The 24,011-nt window shown below is 44.4% G+C and overlaps 3 protein-coding genes across 3 annotated transcripts in view; all 3 read right to left on the reverse strand.

Annotated features, from left to right (window-relative positions):
- Nucleotides 1-3,749, reverse strand: part of LOC130200532 (transmembrane and coiled-coil domain protein 3-like) — a 42,057-nt gene extending 38,308 nt beyond the window's left edge. Inside the window, exon 1 of the mRNA XM_056424899.1 lies at nt 3,490-3,749. Within this exon, the coding sequence (XP_056280874.1) occupies nt 3,490-3,534 (45 nt within the window). The 5' untranslated portion in view covers nt 3,535-3,749. The remainder of the gene's footprint in view (nt 1-3,489) is intronic.
- A 1,367-nt stretch (nt 3,750-5,116) lies between these two features.
- ndufa12 (NADH:ubiquinone oxidoreductase subunit A12) lies at nt 5,117-6,989 on the reverse strand. Its single transcript, XM_056425066.1, has 4 exons — nt 6,878-6,989; nt 6,224-6,306; nt 6,032-6,119; nt 5,117-5,375 (listed from the first exon to the last, which is right to left on the reverse strand). Exons 1-4 carry the CDS (start codon nt 6,964-6,966, stop codon nt 5,195-5,197), a joined length of 441 nt encoding a protein of 146 aa, XP_056281041.1. The 5' UTR covers nt 6,967-6,989; the 3' UTR covers nt 5,117-5,194.
- An 843-nt stretch (nt 6,990-7,832) lies between these two features.
- fgd6 (FYVE, RhoGEF and PH domain containing 6) lies at nt 7,833-23,740 on the reverse strand. Its single transcript, XM_056425256.1, has 21 exons — nt 23,525-23,740; nt 20,186-22,154; nt 17,836-17,950; nt 16,233-16,300; nt 16,124-16,154; nt 14,741-14,892; nt 14,064-14,220; nt 13,471-13,558; nt 13,123-13,173; nt 12,973-13,031; nt 12,818-12,889; nt 12,660-12,728; nt 12,029-12,112; nt 11,823-11,902; nt 11,622-11,724; nt 11,382-11,525; nt 11,166-11,268; nt 10,587-10,681; nt 10,363-10,491; nt 10,115-10,263; nt 7,833-9,539 (listed from the first exon to the last, which is right to left on the reverse strand). The coding sequence occupies exons 1-21, from the start codon at nt 23,532-23,534 to the stop codon at nt 9,494-9,496; spliced, it is 3,774 nt and encodes a 1,257-aa protein (XP_056281231.1). The 5' UTR covers nt 23,535-23,740; the 3' UTR covers nt 7,833-9,493.
- Nucleotides 23,741-24,011: the final 271 nt, after the last annotated feature.

A 24,011-nucleotide genomic window follows, 5' to 3' on the forward strand; every position in this document is an offset into this window, starting at 1 on the left:
CCTCGACCATAAAACATCCCATCATCACGCGGAGTGACCTCCAACGCCTCACTGTGGACTGAAGCTCTTCTTCTTCTTCTTCCTTCTCCTCCTCCCCCTCCTCCTTCTCCTTCTGTCTCCCCCTTCTTCTTCTTTTTCTTCTCCTTGTTCTTCTCCTTGTTCTTCTGTCTCCTGCTTCGCCTCCTCCTCATCCTTCTTCTTCTTCTTCTTCTTATGGCTTATTGCTTTAGTGCCAGCAATTACATTTTCTTTTTACGATGCGTCTCCTTCCCTGCACCTGTCACTCTCTCTATATATCTCTCTCTCTCTATCTCTCTCTCTCTCTCTCTCTCTCCTCATAAATCCCCCTTCTCAAACTTTCCTTCACTTATTGCTTGTGCTTTTATAACTTTATCATCTGTGTCACCCTGAAGTCATGTGACTGAACTCATCCGGATCTATTTTGGGGATTTACTTTTCAACGACACGCCCCTGAATGTTCTTCCACCTCCTGATGAGGCCATTAGACTCACTCCGGGGGCCGAGTCACGACCCTCACCGGGGAGTCACAGCCTCAAACCGCTGAGTCACCGCTTCCGGTGCATCATTACAAACGATCTGCTGGGAAACCAGCTGCGAACAAAACGACTCGAACCCTTGAGCAAACGGTTGCTCATGAAGACGTCGAGCGGAGACGGAGTCGCGTTGATCGCAAACTCCCTTTTTTAAAATTTGCTCTGTTTTTGGTCTCCACACACCGGAGATGGTTCTTCAGAGTGATGCCATCGGAGAACCATTTATGGTTCCACAAAGAACCTTTCAAACCGGGGTTTCTTTAAGGAACCATTTCCTTCAAGAGTTCTTCAAATGACCGATACAGGTGCCTCAAAGAACCTTCATAAAATGGTTCTTTATGGCACCATTTATGGTTCCATGAAGAACCTCTCGAACCAGGGTCAATCTTTACTTCCTGAGAACTCAATGATCGGAAGCAGAGTGTTCACGACCTCTCCTCTCTCTCTCTGCAGCCTCTACATTAAAACTCTCTCTCTCTTTCCCACAAAGGGACTGACGAAGTTTTCCTCCTCCTCCTCCTCCTCCTCCTCCTCCTCTTTTCAGCCTCTATAAAAGCATGTCTTTAGGGAGGGACGGGGTCCCCTTTGTCCCGGCCTAGCGGGGGAACTAAAACAATGGGGCACTTCAATGGGAACGGCAGGAAAGAAATGGGGGTGGCGCTTCTTCTTTTGTTGTTGTTGTTGTTGTTGTCTCTGGTTGTACATTGAAGAGGCTCTGCAGCAGATGGATGCCGCACCGTCGAGGTTAATCTCACGGCCGCTTCTTCACAAACCCTGATGCTGTTTTATTGACCACATTAGCATAAACTGTTGCACTGATGGCGTGTGTCTGGAGATAAGACAGACGGTCTTCTACAGGCAGAATTGAACTGAGGGTTTTTTGCAAAATAAAGAGCTTTTTACAGCCTGATTGTATTATTTTTTTCACGTCAATATACTTTAATTTGACCTTTTAGGCCAATAATCATATAATATATCAATAAAAGGCTTCAGCTATATATTTAAATCCGTACTTTGGGGAATATGAAATCATCTCGGGGACATTCCTTCACGAAATAAAGGTCCAGTGTGTCGGGTACACGACAAAAAACAGCTAACAGAATAATTTTAATGAGGGCCAGGATGATAGAAATAGAAAGACCTCCATATCGTACATTATTGGACGCCCACCTCCGGTCTCCTCCTCCAGCATCACGGAGGTGTTCACTCTGCTCTGGGACTCAATTCATGCTGACGCTCATTATTTTCATTTTTGGGCCCAGTCGTGTTTTTTAAAAACATTTTCTCTGCAGCTTCCGGCTGTTTCCTTGTCGCGTTGCTCTTGATGCTCGAGGAACAGGAGCAGCCCCCAGACTCCTCTCCCCGGTGAGCGCATCACTCTCACACTCCCGACTGTGTGCACAACACTGCGGTGCATTGTTTAGAGTGCATTGTGTATGCAGCGCTTTGAGGTAAGAGCATGCTCACCAGAGTGCGCAGGCGCAGTCTGCACAGAAAGGTAGAAACAGCTAATTTCTCGAGCGTAAGTCAGAAAATTGTTAGTTTTGCTCATGAAACTAAAATGTGTTGCTGCAAATAAAAAAACTTTACTTTTGCATTCCAAATGTTTTTCTTTTCACAAAAGCTTCCGCTTCCAGTCTTTGTGCTAAACTAAGCTAACGGGGTGCGGCTTCATAGGCATGAAACTCTCTCCCCAAAAACAATAAGCAACTTCTCTGATGCATTTAAAAAGGCCGCGTCTGTCTTTGTTTGCAGAATTTTAACAGCAGCTTTCAAAATGATCCCAAAATTGAATCAACAACTCTGAACCGAAACATTACGGTCTTCATTAAAAACGGATTTACCGTATTGTTGCTGCCTCAGAGATAATAAACCAAACGGAAAGCCAGAAGACGGAAAGAAAAGAGAGAAATATGAGAAATATGAGAAATACTTTTGTTTCTTTTTTTCCGCTGACTCGGCAAAAAAACAAACAGGCGACGATGGAGAAAAAGACAATCTGTGTTTACGGTCCAGAACTGTTTACAGGGAGCTGGAGGCTTCTGAGTCACGGTTATATGTTAATGACACACACACACACACACATTTACATACACACATACATACACGCACACACAAGCACAGACACACACACACACACACACAGACACAGACACACACACAAACACGTACACACACACAAACATTTACATATATACACACATACACACACGCACACACACACACACATTTACATATATACACGCATACACACGCACAGACACACATACACACACATACACACACATACATATACACTTACCCCCCCACACACACACACACACACACGCACACACTCCGTGTGAAGACACTGTGCAGGGAGGAGACATTGAGGAGGGCGGAGAGCAAACAAGGCGATAAAGAAAAGAAACGCTCCTACTTCCTTGTTTGTGGATTTGCATTAAAAATAGAAGTCTGTTGGCTCGACCGGAAGTGAGTAACGTCTCAGCCCCCCCCCCCCTTAATAACAAGACATTTGGAAAGTGCAGGCCGAGATTGTGACGGCCGGATAAAGAAGAGAGGAACACTCAAACTTCAGGGATAAGTGAGAGAATAAAAAAGAATACAAAAATAAAAATAAAGCAAACTCTGCATGACCCTTGTCTCTTGCCGTACACATTCCTCAGACGTTACCGGAGCAGCAGACGACCAATCAGGTGCTTCACACACAGACGTGATGCAACACGCCCGGTGTGTAACTGTCACACACAAAGAAGAAGAAGAATCTAAAAGTCGCAAATACATAAAATAAAAAATGGAAACATATAACAACATTTAAAAAATCAACCAATCTTTATAGAGTTCCTTTAAAACACACGCATCGGAGAGACAGAAAGAAGAAGAAGAGAAGAAGAAGAGAAGAAGAAAACCAGGCGACAGAGTTTAAAGCTTCTACCTCGGACACGTAGATGAGCGGGTTGGCGCTGTAGTTCTTCCTCATGCCTCCTCTTCCTCCCGGGGGGTCAAAGTGCACACCACGGCCGCTTCAGGGGACCATCAGAGAGCTCCGTCTGCCTCTTTGAAGTCGTCGGGACTATACCCTGTGTGTGAGGGGAGGAGTGAGTGTGTGTGTGTGTGTGTGTGTGTTTGTAACGCTCTTATTGTGAAATGTGTATTTGCTTCCTGTGTGTAAAGCCTCGACACAGCATTTTTTGAATATCCTATCAGCCTCGGGCACACTTTGCCACGGTGACAATGAACCTAAACTGCCAATCAGGAGGGAGCAGACAAAAGAGAGAGAGGGGGGGGGGGGGACAGAGAGAGAGAGAGGGGGAGGATTTAAGAGAATGAATTAGTGTGTGTGGGAACATTGAGTCAGTGCAGGAATCTCCAGCCAGACTCGCTCCTCCTATCTGCAAAGCCAGATAACAGTGTGTGTGTGTGTGTGTGTACGAGGCTGGACTTTGCACACACACACACACACACACACACACACACACACACACACACTCTGACTCGAGCTCAAAGGCATATTTGACAAGTGGGAAAGGGGATAATGTTCTTGACCGACGAGGCCAAAAAACTAATTTTGAAATGAGGGCGAGGAAAGGAATCAAGGACGTACAACGAACTAGGAAGTTGGAAAAGGCCGACGGTCTCGGAATATGAAGGAGATTTAGAACTTTCTCTCAGACGATGGTTGACACACACACACACAAAGTATTGTCACGCTGCGGCTACACACAGTGTGTAGTGTTTCGCAAGAAGAGAGAGAACGAGGAGGGAGAAAAAAGACGTTGATATCAAAGAGAGGAAGAGGAGGAGGAGAAGTAAAAGCACAGTAGTATCGGCATTGAAATATACTCATAATACCAAAAGTAAAAGTTCTATTTTTTTTTCTGAGTTTGGGGAGTGGACTTCTTGCTAAAGGGGGTATAGGCCTTCAAAATAAAACGTTTATGTCAAAAAGAGGAGGAGGAAGAGGAGGGGGAGCAGGAAGAGGAGGAGTACAGATGAGAGATATAACAGCTGCAGGAGGGATGATAGAAGAGGGAAGATGGGGGGATGGGAGGAATGATGGACGACTCCTGCAGCACCAGCGACTTCACAAAACTGCCTCATCAGCGCTTAACGACAGAGAGGTTCTGATCACTTTGCAGAGAGGAGGAGGAGGAAGAGAAGAGGGGAGGAGAGGAGAGAGGAGAGAGGAGGAGGAAGAGAAGAGGGGAGGGGAGGAGAGGAGAGGGGAGGGCAGGAAAGGAGAGGAGAGAAGAGAAGAGAGGAGAGGGCAGGAGAGGAGTAGCAGAGAAGAGGAATAGAAGAGGGGAAGGTCGAGGCTGAAACGCTGACTCCAAGACTTCAGAAGCGTTGTGCTCCTTCTCTCTGGTACTGATGCTGACGCAGGAGGAACAGCGCCCCCTCCTGGACAATAAGCAGCATGGCAGACGAGGCGTGTTCCTCCGCCTCTGAACCGTCACTTCATGGATTAAGCTGTGCAGACATTTTAAAAGCCACATATTGGACTCAAACCAACCGCATCAGGAGTACCTCTGGGTTTGTTATCAGAATTAAAAACCCCGTCGTGAATTTCTGTGTAGAGATTTTTATTCAGGACATTGTTGGCAGGAAACCATAATTTACTAACAAAGTGCAGGGGGAGTTCACTGAGCTCCGGCTGTGGGCGGAACCCACTCGTGGATCTTCTTCTTGGTGGTGGGGAAGGGAACGTAGCGCTCCGGGTCGGCGCTCACGTTGAACTGATGGACCTGCGCCAGGAACTTCCTGGGCACCGGCGGGTGTGTGGTGGGGGGGTTCTCCGTCATGCAGTGCAGCCAGCCGTGCCTGAAGAGAGTTTAAATGACAAGTCAGGACACTTCTTTTTATGTAGTTTGTGCTGATTATTCCCTTCGCATTGAAAATGCGGAAGGTAATGTTTTGATCGCCGTGTATTTGTATGCGTGCGTGCGTGTTATTCGCATAAGTCAAAAAGTATTAAACTGGATCGCATGAAATTTGGTGGGATGATTGGTTATTATCCGGGGACCATTTGATTAGATTTTGGGATCGATTGGGTCAAAGGTCAAGGTCAAGAAAAAGTCAAACTCTTATTTTTACCATAGCGTGGTCAATTTCTATCCAATTGGCATGCAACTAATGCCAAAATGTTCATAATTCAATGGCCAATCTTTTGATATGTGAAGGTATGCGCTCTACCGAGTGCCCGTTCTAGTTATCATTGTTTTTTACAGTTACATATCAGAATCAGAACTTTTTGACATAACAATAACCCAAAACAGTGCAATAACATGAGCTAAACCTCAGGAATACTTTTTTTTGGTATCTCTATAGGAGAAATGGGATAATATTGAATGGTCTTAGTGGCTTGAAATCATTTAAGGTTGATAGACGAGCCAAATATGGATCCTGGAAAATCAGTAAAGAGTTTTAGCCCAAATGATGATTGTTGTTGTACTAATATTTAAAACAAGAGGTCGTACCACTCGGCAGGAACCATGCTGGCGTCCAGATCCCACATGGTGTTCTTCCCGTTCATCTGTTTGGTGTAGATCACCCAGCGGTGACGTCCTGGACACAAACACACAGTTTATTCGTAGTTATTTGCCTGCGACAGATAACATATCAAATAACCCAGGTATTTCCTTGTGTAAATGTCATGCTCCTCGACTCACCGAAGAAGTACTTCTTGTCCTCGTAGTATTTATTTCCATATTTATCCACACCAATCAGGGGTCCCACCTTCCCATCTTGCACCCTGCCACATTGACAGTCCCAAAACATACAGTACGCTCCACTTTATTACCATTTTACTGCTATTATACATTCGTTATTTATTACATTCACACCACACAACACATTGACACGTCTGACGTATATTTAAACGTGTTCTGGGGGTTCCGGGCTCCTTTATCAGGCCGGTGTTACGGTTTAAAAAGCGACCGTGTTAACTGGCGACTTTAAACCGAAAAGGTCCGCTGATGTCGTGGTTACAGACAGCTGTTGAAACCGGAAGAGAACACGCAGCGAGCTGTCCTCGTGAATGCCGCATTGTTTATTTGGTATCGTATATATTATTATGTATCGGGTTTGACAACGTATTACTCAATTAAACCGAGCGGCATTCACGAGGACACCTATACGTGTTCTCTATCCTATTTCTCGAACGGCTGTCGTAACCATGACAACAACAGACGCATTCGACCGAAGGTCGCCAGTTAACAGGGTCTCAGGTTGAACCGTAACACCGGTTTACATCTATTTACAAACCTCTCAAAGTCAAACAAGCGGTTCAGAATAAACAATAACAACTATTAAGTTAAACTGACCTCAATATCTGGAGACAGAACCCTCGGATTCCGCCGTGACCTCTTATTTGTTCAAAAGCCCTTCGGACGAGGTTCACATACTCCGCCATTTTGAGACGGAAGAGTTACCGAGACGGACCGTTGTGCATTGAAAAGAGGTCCGAGTAGCAACAACACGCTTGTGAACATTTAGTTCCACATGTAGATACAGAAGTATCCGGTAGCCGTAACAGTAATACTTGTTTAATAAACTTGATCAAATATATGCGTAGCATAAATACAATTTAAAAATAATAATAATAAAAACTTTATTTATATAGCACCTTTAAAAACAATGTTTACAAAGTGCTCCACAGAGAGTCAAAGCAAAACAAGTGGAATAGCAAGAAACCAATATTACATTTAAAAGTATATATTAAAATAAAAAATAAAATAAAAAATAAATAAATTAAAAACAGACAACTAAATTAGGGGAACCAAAGTTCTGCATAAAAAGACTAGATCACTTAAAAGCTGTTCTATAAAAATGGGTTTTAAGAAGTGATTTAAAATGAACATATCATTTGTATTTTCCATAGTTACACACCGGTATATATATTTAATGTTCAACAAACACGATGATATTAAACTGTATTCTTTGCACAGAAGACAAACTAAAATGTCATCTTTATAAGATGGGTATATAAAATAAACAAAACTTTCGATAAAACTCCTAAACATCTCTCTAAATAAATGATATACACACACAACTCTCGCTTGGATTGTCCTGTATTTTTTAAGTTTACGTTTATTGTCTTTTTTCATTTTGGATATATTTCTAATTTATTTTGTATACCTTTAAAAAAATAAAAAAAGTATGACTGTTTGTTACAGTTCATAACCGTTGAAAGAGATGCAGACAACAGGTGCACATGACACACACACACACACACACTTTGAAGTAACAATACAAACAAATGAACACAGGACGACAAGACATATATTTATATTTTAATTAAAAACTGTTGCCTGACAGTTTAGAATAATTGTTTATAGAAGACTCCAACTCTGAGAGAGTAGATGTTTACACATGGTCACCGTTAATGTACAAATCGTGAAGAAATGCATGCTGGGTAAGCTCCCAACTAGCAGACGTAAATCCCAACGAGAGGCGCATGAAATCGCACGACGACAGCACCCAGAGAGCTGGAATGACAGATTTAACTACTTTATTCCTTCACAACAAAACAACAAAACAAACATTTGGGTTTCTCCCACTGTAGAATTTGCGTGGGTAGTGCAACATACAGCAACCTAACCAAGAGGAAACAGACCTGGACAATGGCTGCTTTTAAAAAGTACAAACCTCGAGTACCCTGGCTAGAAAGTGAGTAGTCATGCCAACTGGATGCCTAAATGTGTCCTGGTTTAGTGAAGCATGTCAGACAGAGCACTTATATTATTGCAATTCATCTCAAAACAGGAGATATAAAAGCACGTCTGCAAAAAACAAGCAAAATGTCTTCTTCCTTTTGAGCATTTCCTTAGAAATATAGTTTGTGCATACTTTCTACAGTATTTGCCCTAAAAAAAAAATCCCATTCTTGTGTGAGGTCTCTTTTAAATTTAAAAGAATAACTGATGAAAAAGTATTTCCTAACAAACCCTGACTCCCAAAAGTAAGCGGCAGCCTGTGCTTTTAAAAGAATAAATCTTCCTATTTTATAAATATTAGCTCTTGGCTCTGATGTATAAACAAAAAAGGGTCAATGTTACTCTTTCATGTCCTTATAAGCAGTTTGACCCGTAAACCATTTCTAATGTGGCTTAACAGGCAAAATACAGGTAATTTTTTTTTTTTTTTTTTAAGAATACAAAAAATATCTACATTATTTATGACATTTCCAGTTTTTCTCCAGGACGTCGTTTCGTCAACTCATCATTGAAATGTTTTTTATGTAAAATAAAAAAAGGAGTAAAATCTCTTAACCAGAGAGATCAATTTAAAGAGCAGAACATCAACTTCCTGTTTCTGCGTAGAAGCTGGATTTTCACAGTAAAATCCCACAAACTCTTAAACAGACATCGATGATACTTTGATTTTATAACTCACGTGAATAATCTTTACTCGTTGAAATATTTCAGAATGTGTGTGTATTTTAAATTTGTTTTTAAATTCTATCTTTACATCTTGACATGGATCGGACTGAGTAGTTTTTAAACACGTCAACAGTATCAAATGAAGGCGGACAGTTTTATATATTTTTTGTTTTACACAAAAAGTAATTCCTTCATCCGTTTTGCAGTTTAAAATAATTCCAGAGATTTAAATATTCCGGACGTCGGTTCTGTCTCACTTCCAGAAACACGCTTCTGGACTTGACCTTTGACCCACAAACAATTTACTCTGACATCTGTTGTTGGTATTGGCGATATGTTTCAGGGAAGCAGAATCCAGTTCTTTGAAGGGGAAAAAAAGCACCGTGTTTTTTGTTTTTCTTCTTTTTTTTTGCGGTGGGTTTCTGTTTTGAAGTGAACAGTCCATCCGGAGTCCTTCCTGAGCTGGTGACCTCTGACCTGAGATCAATCAAGGGGTCGTGAGTTGTCCATCAACTGGCTCCGGGGCTGCGATGAGACCTCACTGCCGTGAAGCTGAGATTACTGTTCTTCGAGAATCATGGCCTCTTGGAAGGCTTCGATCCATCTGAAAAGACGATAAAACAAAAACAGGAAATTAGCAACAACTGGGACAAAAGCAGCAGAAATAAAACAATAAAACGCTTCATTCAAATGTAGTAACAGAATAACTTCAGTTTATGTTCATTGTTGGCATTTCTTCAGCCGTTTATATACAGAATACATTGTAATGATCTCTATAATCTCTCCTTACTGGCGCAGCAAACATATCCTGCTGCTTCACAATAAAAGCATTGAAATAATGGTAAAGCTTTTATTGTGACGGTCACAGGAAATGTGACGTATTTAACCACATTAAAACCAGTCAGCCATTTGTTTTGACATTTAATAAATTGTAACTATTGCAGTAATCACACCGTACTGTGTGTCCCGCTGCTGTTGAAACTACAATTAAAATCACAGCTTTTATTGTGAAGGTCACAGGAAATGTAACGTATTTGACCACATTAAAACCAGTCAGCCGTTTGTTTTGACGTTTACAACTTGAATCACAGCTTTTATTGACCGACGTCTTTATTAAAAGCCGCCGCGCCGACTGAATTCTGAGGCCCCGCCCCCCGTCTGCCGTTGCCATGGAGATACCTCTGAGCGGTGGGGATGTCGTCGGCCTTAAAGATGTAAAACAGCGTGTTCTTGTGGTACAGCTTGAACTGCAGCTTCTGAGCCGGCCCGTTCTTCTCCTCCCTCAGGAAGAAACCCAGCAGCGGCTGACTCTCCAGCGCGGCAACGTCCTGGAAACGGGGCGAGATAATGACGTAATCCATTAATTAAGATTTAATTAAAGAAAAAAAAGAAAGAATGGAGCCACCGGTAGCTGAGGAGGCGCGTACCTCGCTGGCAGCGTAGGTGTACAGGACTTTGTTCTTGATGACGAACCACAGCCTCTTCCACTGCTTCTTGTTGCCCTTGGAGCGGTTTAAGTAGCCGCTCATGGAGGAGTTCTCGGTGTTGGCGGAAACCTGGAAAAAACAACAACACACAAACAAATAATAATAAAAACACCACAACATACTCGGTGAATATAAACACGCAGCGTCCATTTGTTGTTCCTCGCCTCTTTTAGCGCGGCGGGGATCTTCTTCTGCTTCCTGGTGAAGGAGAACGCTCCGGGTTTGATGGGAGACACCGACGTCGAAGCGCAGCGGTCGCCTACAAAATGTGGGGAAATAATCTATAAAATACACCAAAAAACTGTATATTTTATCGCATATAATCTAAAACATATACTTGGAAAACTTAAAAAAGGTGAATAATAATGTCCTAAATCGTAAGGTCTCTGTATCTTCTACCAAACGACACAGGAGGAGGAAATAATGTATTGTCGGGACTATTTTCAGTGGCGGATTGATACGCATCTATTGCTCGAATTAGTCATTTGTATGTGGGATTGAGGCAGAAGAAACCAAAGTGTGTGTGTGTGTGTGTGTGTTCATGTCACTCAAGGAAACAGTAAAGCTCACTGGTGTGTTCTTATAGGTGTTGCATCAGAGGAAGAACATATATCACAGAAAATACTCTTTATTTAAAATTTTTTAAAGGACATAAAATCCTTTCCGTTTCCTAAATAAATAAATAAATAATATCCAGAGTCTTTACAGCTGAACTTCCAGAGCTCCGCACGTTTCCCACTTACTATTCTCCTGCAGTTTGACAAAGCAGTGATCACACACTCGCGCCGGCTGGTTCTTCAGGTACTCCAGGTAGTACTTGTTGGCGGAGCACGCCTGACACACCACCTGTCGGACACACACACACACACACGTGGGGGGGGGGGCCCGGGGGGTTCGTTACGGGGACTCGTGGGTGTAGTAGTCGTGGCGATGGTGGTGATGGTGTTTGTGGTACAGACCCGTCCACAGGCGCGACAGTGATGCCTCCTCCAGGTGAGCGTGAACTCACAGGTGCACATCATGCACATGGTGGCTCTCAGGTCTGGGATCCAGATGGGGGCCTTTGAACCCAACGGGGCCCCGGTGTCCACGACGCCCTCCGCCTGGGGCGAGAGAGACGGGGGGGGGGGGGGGGGGGTTTAAATGGACTCATTCAGGGGGGAGAGGAGAACACAAACACACGGATTGTTTAGCTGTACCTCCTCCTGACTTCGGCTGGATATGAAGGTTATCTTCTTCTTGGTGTAGTCGTCTATCGCCTTGGCGATGGCCTCCAGCCACTCGTCTCTCTCGGTGGCGGAGCTGCAAGACACACCAGAAGTCTCTCTCATAACGTACGGATCAAGTCGCGTTCAAAGGAGCTCACGGCTCGTCGCGATGTGACCGTCGGTGGGACCGACCTGGCGGAGAGGATGAAGGAGCGCTCGACGCTCTCGATGTTCAGCTCGTTCTGGTAAGCCTCCTGGCTCGGCTTGCTCACCTGGAGAACACACCGGAAACATGTCATCTAATACATCTAGGAAAACATGGATGTTATATAAAGCTAAATGAACGTAAAACGACTAAGATAAAAAAATACAGAGGAGCGTCTCAGAGTGTCTCTCACCTTCATCCCAGCCAGAGAGAGGACACTGTTGAGTTTATACTGGCCCGACTGGACCGGAGTGGTGTACATGAGGGCATCGTTAAACTGAAGAAGCACAAGTAAAGATCAGAAAAACATACAGAAAACATAACCTTCCGCATTTTCAATGCGAAGGTAATAATACATCTAAAAAGAATATATATATATATATATATATAATAATAAAAAATATATTTATATGAATAAAAAATACAAATATATATAAAATATAAATGTATAAAATGTAAAAATATATTATATATATATATTAAAAAAATATTTTTAAAATAATATACATGTAGAATTTTTATACATAACAAAATATAGATGTACAATTCAAATCTATATTAAAAAATATATATATCTATATTACAATATATATATATAAAATATGTATAAAAATATATATATATATATAAAATATTAAAATATATACATATAAAAATATAAAAGTAAATATATATAACGTGACTATATATATAGATTTTTTATATAAATAACAAAATATATACATAAAATACATTATATATATATATATAAATTACACATATATGTATATATATTTTAAGGCAGAACAACAGCATAAGGTAAACTGGATTTATTTATCACTCACCAGAAAGAACATGCGAGGCTGCATGATTTTCCTGGACAGCTTCATGAGCGTGCCCTCCTTCAGAAACACCTGCAGATACAAACGGGCTGCGTTCAGGAAAACACCTGCAGTCTGGGACAGGGGGAGCGGCGAGCTGGAATATGACCTCTGGGACTCACCCTGCCCGGCTGAACGATCTCATGGTGGCCGTTGAGTCCGTACTGAATGTGCATGAGCTTCTGAAAGTTATCCTGTGAAGCATCCGAGACGTGAGGAGAGAGACACGCGAGAGGCGGAAGTAGACACGACTATAAAAGGTGGATTACGGTCTCACCCCTTGTTTCATGATGTCATTGGCGTGGTTGGCCACTTCTTTCACGATGCTCAGGGCGGCTGCACGGAGAGCGGAGACACAACGTTAGTATGTGGGGCAAACGGTCGTCCTGGTGGACACTGAACGTGGGAGTGTTGTCCTTGATCTGACCTTGGGTGTCTTTATAGTCCTCAGAGTCCTCTGGAAGGTTCTTCAGATAGTCTGGAAAAGAAGTTGCAATTAATTTTTTTTGCAACAAAAGAAAAAAAGGAGGAGAGGCGTCTGCCCGCGGCAAATGTGCAAGAGCAAACACACTTTTAATTTAATGCAAACGCGTAGAGAACTTTTTTTTGTTGCTATGTCTTTAGTGTGCTCTTTAAATTCCTGTAAATGTCCCCACTGTAATAAAGGATTATCGTATCTTACTGGTACCGGCCACTGGGCGCCAGTACGGTACCAGAAGATAGGTTCATCCACCTGCGGTGACCTCTGACCTTCAGTGTGTGGGGGCGTGTGTACCTGTGAGCAGCAGCTGGTACTGAGGGATCCTCTGCACTGGTTTCAGCAGGTAGTGTTTCAGAGCCAAACTGGCACATCTTGGACTCATCTGAGACCCAACACACACACACACACAGAAGCGTCCCGGTTACTGCTAGAGGTACCAGTACATACGCGTGACAGCATCGCTTCTATAACTATGTCACTTTTAAAATGCTAGAAACTGTATTTTCAACATGACATAACATTAATAATCTAATTCAATAGTGGAGATAAATGTTAGCTGGAGGTTGTTGTTTTTTCGCAGCAATTATAATTTTTAAAATAATATAAAATATATAATATAATTTATATATATATTATATATAATTTATATATATATATATAACATATATAAATTATTTATAAAATAAAAATTATATATATATAATACAATTTATATATATAATATATATATATATATATATATATTATTTAACATATATATAAATATATTTCTTTTTCAACATTTATATATAATATATATATATAATTTATTATATATATAAATTTAAAAAATATGATAAAAAAATAACAATATTTCACTGCACATAAACTGTATTTCCAGCGTTTACCTCAAACTCTCGGACGACGGCGGCGAACGCGGCGTTCTTCCTGCACTGCTCGTCCAGCAGAGCGACGTTGTTGTCGAACTGGCGGATGTAGGTGGAGTACATCTTCAGGTATGGACCCTTCTGGACAAAGATGTCCGACAGCCTCTGGTGGTCGCTCCTGGAAGCACACGGACAAAAAAGTACTTCATTTAAAAACGACTTGAAAGATAGTTAACTTCATTTAAATGGAAAAGTACAAGAGTGCGTGTTTCTCTCCCCCCCCCCCCCCCTGCATGCATCGTCTAGTGCTACGTTTTAGGGCATCGCTGAAATCAAGTGCAGGAGAACTGCAGCGAGAGGTCGTAAACAAACCAGTAAAAACACAAGTATGAGAAACACTTTGTGGGCAAACCGTCCATTAAACCTGTTGATTCACTGTAAATCAACGGCAATTAAAGTCGTCAATGTTGCACTTGTTCAACTGAACATTGACCTTTGTTTAAACTCCCGTGTTTTAATGAAGGGTTCACGTGAGGTGAAGAGGACGCTGAAGTCCTGGAAGTGAACACGGGGGGTCGTTAAAGCTGCAGCAGCGATAAAAAAGTTACTTTAAACCCATTTCTACAAATTGGACTCTTAACTCAACACTTGTGTGTGTGTGTGTGTGTGTGTGTGTGTGTGTGTGTGTGTGTGTGTACCAGTGTGCCACTCGCTCCTCCAGCTCCCTCAGCAGGTCTCTGTTGAGCTGGTAGAGCTGTGGCAGGTAGTACAGGATCTGGCTGAGGATCCTCTCCTCCACCACCGGCTTCCCATTCTGACGGGTCGCCTTGGCAACAGCATCTCGGAAGTCCTGCAGAGACACGGAGGGCCGGTGCTTTAATACACGCACACACACACACACACACAATCGCTTGCACACGAACCTTCACGCTCGCACACACACACACACACTTGAACGCACGCACACACACACACACACTTGTACACACACACGCACACTCACACACACACTTGGATGGTCGCTCGCACACACACACACAAACACTCGCACACATACACACTTGCATGGTAACACACACACACACACACACACACGCACGCTTGCTCACACACACAAACAAACACTCACACACACTTGGATGGTCGCTCGCACACACAAACACTCGCACACACACGTATGCAGAGGATTATCTAAGGTATGTGTGTCTGGAGGTCGTCTCTGTGGCCGGAGGAAGCAGCTGCTGAGCGAGGGAACGCGCTCTGACCTCTTTGCTTGAACAGATTATATATACATATATATATATATATGAAAATAAATTAAGGCAGAGCTTCCCTGTCAAACGTTATAGCGAACACACTTAAACTAAAGACAGTCCATGTCCTCTATTCCATTGATACGAGGGACCCGACCACCCCTCTGGTTTTAGACGTGTGATCCATCGCGTTGTGACGAGGATCTTTGAACACGGCCAGAAAAATGACATCAACAATTAAAATCTACGAAATATATCAGATGTTTCCACTGACATCAGATTATTAAAGAGATAAAATGCCAAATATAAGTTATTATGTGACATTATACATGAGGAAATGTCTCTCTCTCCCCCCTCTCTCTCTCTCTCCTTCCTCTCTCTCTCCCCTTCATTCTCTCTCTCTCTACCCCTCCTTTTCTCTCTCCCTCTCTCTCTCCATCCCGCCTTCCCTCCCCTCTCTCCTCCTCCTATCTCCCCCTCTCTCTCTCCCCCCCTCCCCTCCCTCGCTCTCTCTCTCCATCCCACCTTCCCTCCCCTCTCTCTCCATCCCGCCTTCCCTCCCCTCTCTCTCTCCATCCCTCCTTCCCTCCCCCTCCCTCTCTCTCCCTCACACCATGTACCTGTCCCGACACACACTTGTAAAGAGCCTCAGCTGTAATAACCACATTACTCAACGTCGAGCAAAACACCAGAGCGGCCGATAAACCAAGAAAAGAAGAATCTTTGAACGCCTCTCGAGACCATCACAAGCTCTAGTGAAAACAAATGCACACAAAACAACAACAACAACAACAGTTCCTTTAACCCGTAGATGAATAAGTCACTTACGATGTGGAGGAGCTTCAGGACGTCCACAAACCTGAAACAAGAGCACAGCGCATCAGTTACTTCCTCTTCTTCCTCTTCTTCTTCTTCTTCTCTCGCTCACAGTACTCACACTTTCTCGGAGCTCATGATCTCCTGGGCGATGTGCACCACCTTCTTCCTCTTCGTCTCATCCTCTTGCTGCAAACAACACAAACAACACAAACAGGTCAGCGAACGCGACGACTGGACGCCCCCCCCCCGAAACGCACCACGCGGCGGTGGACTCACGGGCTCGCTGCAGAGCACCATGACCACCGGGACCCCGGCTCACGCTCCGCGGGGGGAAAGGAACATGGAGAGAGCTCGGCGAGGCCCGAAAGCGGAGCGCCGACCTTCCTCTTCCCCTCCCCCTCTCCTCCCCCTCTCTGTCCCATGGTGTGTGTTGGTGAATGGTAGCGGGGGGGCGGCCTTTCTATGGCTTAATTTTGGACCGCGGCCTCAGCCCCCCCCCCCCGCCCCTCACCCTCTCTTTCCGCTTGACTGAAATGTCCCACCGGTCCCTGGACGTGCGAGACCCCGGGAGGTTTGAGGGGCATCGGACACACGAGCGCCGACTCATGGAGTCACACAGGAGGGAGGAAGAGAAGAAGAGAAGAAGAGAAGAGAGCTATTCCTGAACCGGGAACCTGTCAGGGTTTGCTCACCATCCCCCCTTTCAACACACACACACACACACACACACACTTGGTAGATAACATGCGCACACACACACGCACACACACACACACACACTTGGCAAATAACGTGCACACACACCCACACAAACACACTTGGCAGATAACACACATTCACACACACACACACACTCACACACACACACACTCACACACACCATCAGTTTGGTTACAGACTGACACCAGGCGGCCGTTGGTGTAGTCAGTGAACTTTCGGATGCTTTTTACATATATTTTACATCTTTACTTGCTTTTTTCAGGGACCCTGAAGGGGTCGCACGATAAAACATTTCTGTTGCACAGAATTGGGAGTTTTTATCTTCACTTCGTCTGCTTTTCAGAGAGCTGGAGGGATTTTTCAACCAAAAATGACGAACATTTGTCAGGACTTTTCGCTTATTTCTGTTTAATATAATTGCAAATGTAATATCTAGCAGCTTTGGACTGTTGGTGAGAAAAATAACTATTTGAAGATAAACTAAATCACATTTTTCTGTCATTTCTCTGAACAAAAACGATCAATGAATCAACTAAATACTTAATAGATCCTCAATAATAATTATAACGTTGTTTTTCTCTACAGCTCCTTTCGGATAAGACACGCAGCCCAAAGTGCTTTACAAAATAAATAAAAAGGTAAATAAGATTTTAAAAATAAGACAAAATAAAATACATAGAATACATGAGATGGAATATAAAACCTGAATAACCTGAAATATCTTAAAATTCATTCTCTGCTGCAGCCTAAATCTGATTAATTTGTTGAATTGCTTTTTTATTTATTATATACAAAGTTTCTGATGAAATGTAAAATGACTGTTATTGAAAAACAAAAAACAAAAATGACTTTTATTCAGATGTTTGTAATAATTAGTTAACTCCACAGCAGGAGGTTATGTTTTATTGGCTCTGATACGGTCTTATAATAAACAGACGGATACATCCTGCTCCCTAACGGCTTTATTACTCTGCTGTAACGACCACGAGGAGGACGCTCACCTGTCGGTCGGCCACGTCCAGGTGCTCCTTGCTGGAGGCGGAGCTATCGTCCTCCTCGTCCGAGCTGTGCAGCTCCTCCTCCTCCTCGGAGTGGACGTCCTGCCCCAGCCAGCCGCTGCACACAAGTCAACACACACGTGAAACCACACGCACACGTTTATGTACCCCGCACAAATAAAGGATTGGAGTTGTGTGCATCCTAACTCACGAGACTCATTGAGTCATTATTAGACAATTAATCTATGAGCCGAAAGACAGAAACTTTATAATTGAAGTATTTTTTTAGACGGTGATAGTGATTATTTTATTTGACATTTTATGGATCATTGAGCAGAATCATCAATACTGAACGTAAAGGCTAGTCACACCCGTTTATTATTGATACTATTGCATTATCAATGCAGTGTTTTCATACATTTACATTATATTTTTGTATTATTTTTGTATAACAGCAGCACCAATCAATGTTTTATATTTATATAGATCAAATGATTGTAAATGTTGTTTTTGTCCACAGAGAAATACGAGTCAACGGAGCTCTACAGAGTGTTATAGCATCTTCAGCTCTTTGTTTTAAAGATAGATAGAAAGATAGATGGATAGATAGAGATAGAGAGATATGGATAGAGATAGAGAGAGAGATAGATGGATAGATAGAGATAGGGAGATAGATGGATGGATAGATAGAGATAGATAGATGGATATATAAAGAGATAGATGGATAGAGATAGAGAGATAGAGAGATAGATGGATAGATAGAGATAGGGAGATAGATGGATGGATAGATAGAGAGATAGATAGAGAGATAGATGGATAGATAGAGATAGAGAGATAGATGGATGGATAGATATATAGAGAGATAGATGGATGGATAGAGATAGATGGATGGATAGATAGAGATAGATGGATAGATAGAGATAGAGAGATAGATGGATAGAGATAGAGAGATATATATAGAGAGCGATGGATAGATAGAGATAGAAAGATAGATGGATAGATAGAGATAGAAAGATAGATGAGGGATATAGTTACTTTATTACTCCCACAAGGGTATTTATTTTTACTATAGCAGCATTTATAGATGCAGGTGAAACAATATTACATTTAAAATATGCACAATATGTAAAAAAAATAGAACATTAAATGAACTTACTAAACAATAAATCATGTATTGTTTATTTAAAAACATACTGTAACTCATGTATTTATCTGGTTATGTTTTCCTCGAAGAGTGCGTCCCTATCTTTAACTTTAATAGTTTGAGTTTTTCTTCGATATTTCACCTTCTATATAGATGCAGCAGTTTATATATATATATATATATATATATATATAAACTGCTGCTTTTCCAAGCGTGAGATTTAAACTGTGGGACTTTGCTGCGATGAGAACGGAGCTCACCTCAGACACGGAGGGGAGAGAAATGGAGCGACGAGGTTAGGAAGAGGCTAAGCGTAGTGCGAGGGCGTGCAGGAGGAGGAGGAGGAGGAGCAGGAGGTTTATTTTCCCTGTTCTAGAGAGCTGTGTGGTGTTTCTGTGATCCTCAGACATTTCCTGCCCTGGCCACTGAAAATAACCCACACAGGAAAGCCGGCCGGCTGCTGCTCACATCCCTCCACCGCTGCTCGCACAACGAGGTTCACACAACGAGGTTCACACAACGAGGTTCACACAACGAGGTTCACACAACGACGTTCACACAACGACGTTCACACACTCGTGAAACACACGAAACGCTGATGTCAGCTGTTTAACTTGTCGCACGCCGAAGCCACGACGGGGCGCAATGAAATCACAGACCGGCAGCAAGTGTAAAATACAAAAATAGTAATGTCCACAGCTAAATAATGGCATTTAATTGATAATATTTTGAAAAAAATAGCATGTTTTTAGTTATTTTCGATTATAATGAGATTATTCTGCCTCTTTTAGATTAGATAGGACACCTGTTACGCCTTAGAAAGATGATTTAATGAAAAGAAAGTGCTGTAAATATGCTAATTTAGTATGAATTCACTGTGGCTCAGCAGTTAGCAGGTCTGTCTTCCACTCAAGGGGTTGGCGGTTCAATCCCCGCCCTAGTCCATGTGCCCTTGAGCAAGGCACTTAACCCCGAGTCGCCCCCCGTAGCTGTGTCATGTAACATGTAAAGTGTCTTTGAGTACCTTAAAAAAAGGGCGAGATCAAATGTTATAGAATATTATTATATATATATATTATAATTAGTATTAATTAAAGCAAGATGCTCATTTAGTAAACATTCATTCATTTAGTTTCCATCTTCTTAAATGTTCTGTGTTTTATGTCTCCGTTAACTTTTATAAACTGCTAAATCCGTGAAGTGCTCTACCTCTCGTACTCGTGCTCGTGGCCCCCGAAATATGGATCCTGCACTTCGTAGATGTCCGAGTCGGCGCCGTCGGGGTCATGTGACCAGCCGGGCCGCGCCCCGTGAAACGGTAGGTTCATGTACTCCGGGATCTCCTCGTACAGGGGAACGTTCTCGTACTCCACCGGCTCCTCTTCGTACTCGCCGAGAACGTCGGCCTCCACGACGCAGCTCGCGGGCCGCTGCGGGCTTCTCCCCCCCGGGCTGCTGGAGTTGGTACGGTCCAGGGTCTGCCCTCCCTTGGCCAGCAGCTTGGGCAGCAGCTTGACGGACAGACGGAGCTCCAGCAGCTTCCGGAACGAGAGGCTCCTCCTCTGGGAGTCGGCCCGCGTCGCCAGGTCGGCCGCCGAGAAGGACTGCGCCCTCTGCTTGACCCCCAGCGCCGCCGGCACCCGGCTCTTCGGCGGCACGCTGCTCCTGCTGGGCATCTGCCGGCTGAAGAAGGTCACGCAGGGTCGCGTGAAACGCCAGGCGGTTTTCTCCTGCGGGGGCGCCGGCAGCTCCCTCATCGGGGTGTTGGCGTGCGGCGGCGCCGGCGGGCAGACGGACGGCGGCAGGCTGTGCCTCTGAGGCTTTCTCGGCGACGAGGCCTTCCTCGCGTTCGCCGGAGGACGGTGGCAGCCCAGTTTGATCTGCTTGGGGAGGCTGTGGGTCACCGGGTAGCGCTCGAAGTCGCCGTACCCGTCCTCCTCGTCCTCCTCCACGCGGTGCTCCACGCCGCCGCCTTTTTTGTGGCCCGTGGAGTCGGCGTGCGAGAGCAGCACCAAGGAGTGGGAGGTGTTCTTGTTTAGGGGCGGGGCCGCGCGGGGCGTCCTCTGAAGGCGAGGCGAGAGGGAGGTCTGTCGGGGAGGCGGGACGGGCGCGCCGGTCTCATCGTCCCCCGGACCCGAGTTACCCCCCTGGGGCGGAAAGTCGTCGCGCGCGTCCCGCTTGAGCTCCTCGCCGTCCGAGCCGAGAGGCGGACCGCCAGGACTCGGTCGGCCCTCGTCCTCCGCCTGATCCGGGGCGCCGCGCTCCACGCCGTCCTGCCTCACCAGGGCCGGCTTTTTCGGTTTGCGCGGGTGAGGGACCGGGAGGGGCTTGCTGGGGGCGGCGGGGACCCGCAGGGCGCCGTGTGACCCGGTGGGAGCGCCGCACTCCACCGGGAAGGACTCCGCGGGAGAATCGCGGGGGGGGATGCTCGGGGGGGCGGTGATGCTGCCTGCAGCATCACGGGCCGGCGCCGCGGACTCCGCGAAGTCGGCGCTCTGGGCCTCGGCCTGTACATTCACTTTCGCCGCATCGGCACTTTCTCCCTGCTCCTCCTCGGGCCTCTGAGCCTCTTTGAGGACCGATCCCCGATGCAGGTGTCTCTGCCTCTGAGGTTTGTCCCTGGGCTTTTTGCTAACTCCTCCCCCTTCCCCCCTCTCTACTCCCTCCTCCTCCTCCTGGTGTTCCGCTCTCTCCTGCGTCCTCGTCCCCGCGAATCCTTCTGTAGAAATCCCATTCTGCGACGGCTCCGTGTGCAAAACGCTCCCGATCTCGGCCGTGTTTCCATTCTCCAGGTGGGAACGACACTGGGGACGACCCCGGAGCCCACAGGAGCAGGTGGGAATGACGTAATCCGAGTCGTGTTCGGTCGTCTCCGGTAAAATCCCATTCGTGGAGTTAAGAAGTAAGAGGCCATCGCCCAGAGCGTCCTGCTGTTCCCGAGTTGGGACGCAGGGTTCGTCGGGTTTGGGCGGCGGGGGGGTGGCGGGGGGAGACGAGGCCGTGGATTTGGGAATGGAGGGTTTCGGGGCGACGGCCGGTTTAGTCCTCTTGAGAGTAGCGAGGGAGGGTTGGGAGATGAAGGGGGAGAGGAGACCTGGTTTGGGGGCGATGGGTGGGGGAGAGGGTTTGGTGGTGGCAGGGAGTTTAGGTTTGGGAGCTAATGGAGGCTTCTTCACACCTGCACGGGAAGAAGAGGGAAGAGATTTACAAAAATGACAAATCATTTACTCACACTTCCTTTACAATGAATCAACGCCAGCACGACGCACGAGAGGACGCTTCCTGCACAGCTCCTCTGGTACGAGCATGGACAGCTGCACGCTGTAAGTAAAGCCGGGGTCAAAAGGTCACAGGCACTGAGGGTCGGTGGAATAATGTGTGAAATGAATACAAGGAGTGAAATTAGAATGTATCTCAATAATTGAACTCAAGCAGCTAGATTAGTAAAGTAATAACCTGATGGATGAGTAATGGGCAGATGAGGCAGACAGAAAAACACTGATTTATTTGATTTAATAAAGTTGAAATACAACAACAAAATGTCTCTGCAATAAATAAATAAAATCGATATATATATATTAAAAAGAAGCTGTGAATTGAAATTGTAGGCCATATTTTCCGCTCTACTGGCTGAAACTGTTTGGCTGGCCGACACCACGAGAAGTGGAGTCATCGAGCAGGATGTTTCCCAAAGACCAGAAACCACTGTGACTCCCAGACTCTTTCAGTGAGAGAGAGAGAGAGAGAGAGAGAGAGAGAGAGAGAGAGAGAGAGAGAGAGAGAGAGAGAGAGAGAGAGACCAAACTCGGCTTCAAAAGTGTAAAAGTCACAAACACACACCCAGGTAATAGGACAGTAACTAACGTGTGTATTGCTCTAGAAATCCCCAAGAGGCCCTTTTCCACTCGGCATACACTTCCTATGAGAAATGTTCCACTTTAAAAAAAGTTGTTTGTACCAACAACAACAAAAAAGTATATTAAAAATGCACCACGAGATGAGTCCGTGGAGACTCGCACCTATGTGATCCAACGGGTCACGTGGTCTCTTTTAATGCATCAGCCGAATTTGTCAGTGAGTGTCAACGATGCCATCGAAAGCATAATAAGTATATCCTCGGACATATATTCCGACATTCGAAAACGAATTAAGAAAAAAAGTTGTTGTTTTTAGTGGAGTTTGGCCTTATGTTTTTCGCTGTATTAAAAAAAGTGTTTAAAAAAAATGCACCGCCAGGTATATCTGGATTAACCACGCTCACGTCTCGGAAACACGACCCATCACAATAACTATATATATCCCGCTGCATTAAAGCTTTCACCCGGTCACGTGTTCCATGTTTTATATTAGAAGTTAGCGTTAGCGCCGCAGCTCGTTATCTAGCGTCGCTACATCAACAGCAGGACAGATGTTGTAAGACAAAGGATTTAACCCCCTCCAGCTACAGCTGCGGCTGCAATATCAAAACGGAAACATTTCGCATTCAAATTGCTCGGTTCGTCCACATTCCTGTATATAAACATGAGTATGTTTAGTTTAGAAACAAACCTGTGCTCATGACTCCCGACTTGCTCCTTTCTCCATGAGTAAAATTGTACTTTCAATGGAATTGCGAGAAAATTTGCTTTTTTCCCTCCGTCGACACCATTGTCAGTTTGGAAACCACTCTGGGGAGAACAAAATATGCAAATCCATCGCTGTCCCTCCTTAACTTGCCAGCGGATTCACGGATGAAGAAGTCTTTGCGCTTCTTACTTTTCCCATTTTTCCCCAAAAAAGTTTTCAGCCACGGTGCTTTTCCCAACAGTGTCAAGTAGGACGCGACAAAACAAAACACTTTCCGTTTGTAGATTTCAAAATAAATCAGCGTTGAAGAAGATCTGGTGCAGTTGTTGTCATTTCATATGAAACACATAATTAAGCATAAATGTTAGTTCAGTTTTGAATTTTCAGTAAATATAACTATAATTCAGATCGATTCCGTGCTTTCAATTTACAAAAAATATCTGAAAATAAATTGTAGTTTCTTATTTCG

Source organism: Pseudoliparis swirei, chromosome 10 (genome assembly GCF_029220125.1).
Source record: "Pseudoliparis swirei isolate HS2019 ecotype Mariana Trench chromosome 10, NWPU_hadal_v1, whole genome shotgun sequence".
In the NCBI taxonomy this organism is placed as follows: Eukaryota; Metazoa; Chordata; class Actinopteri; order Perciformes; family Liparidae; genus Pseudoliparis; species Pseudoliparis swirei.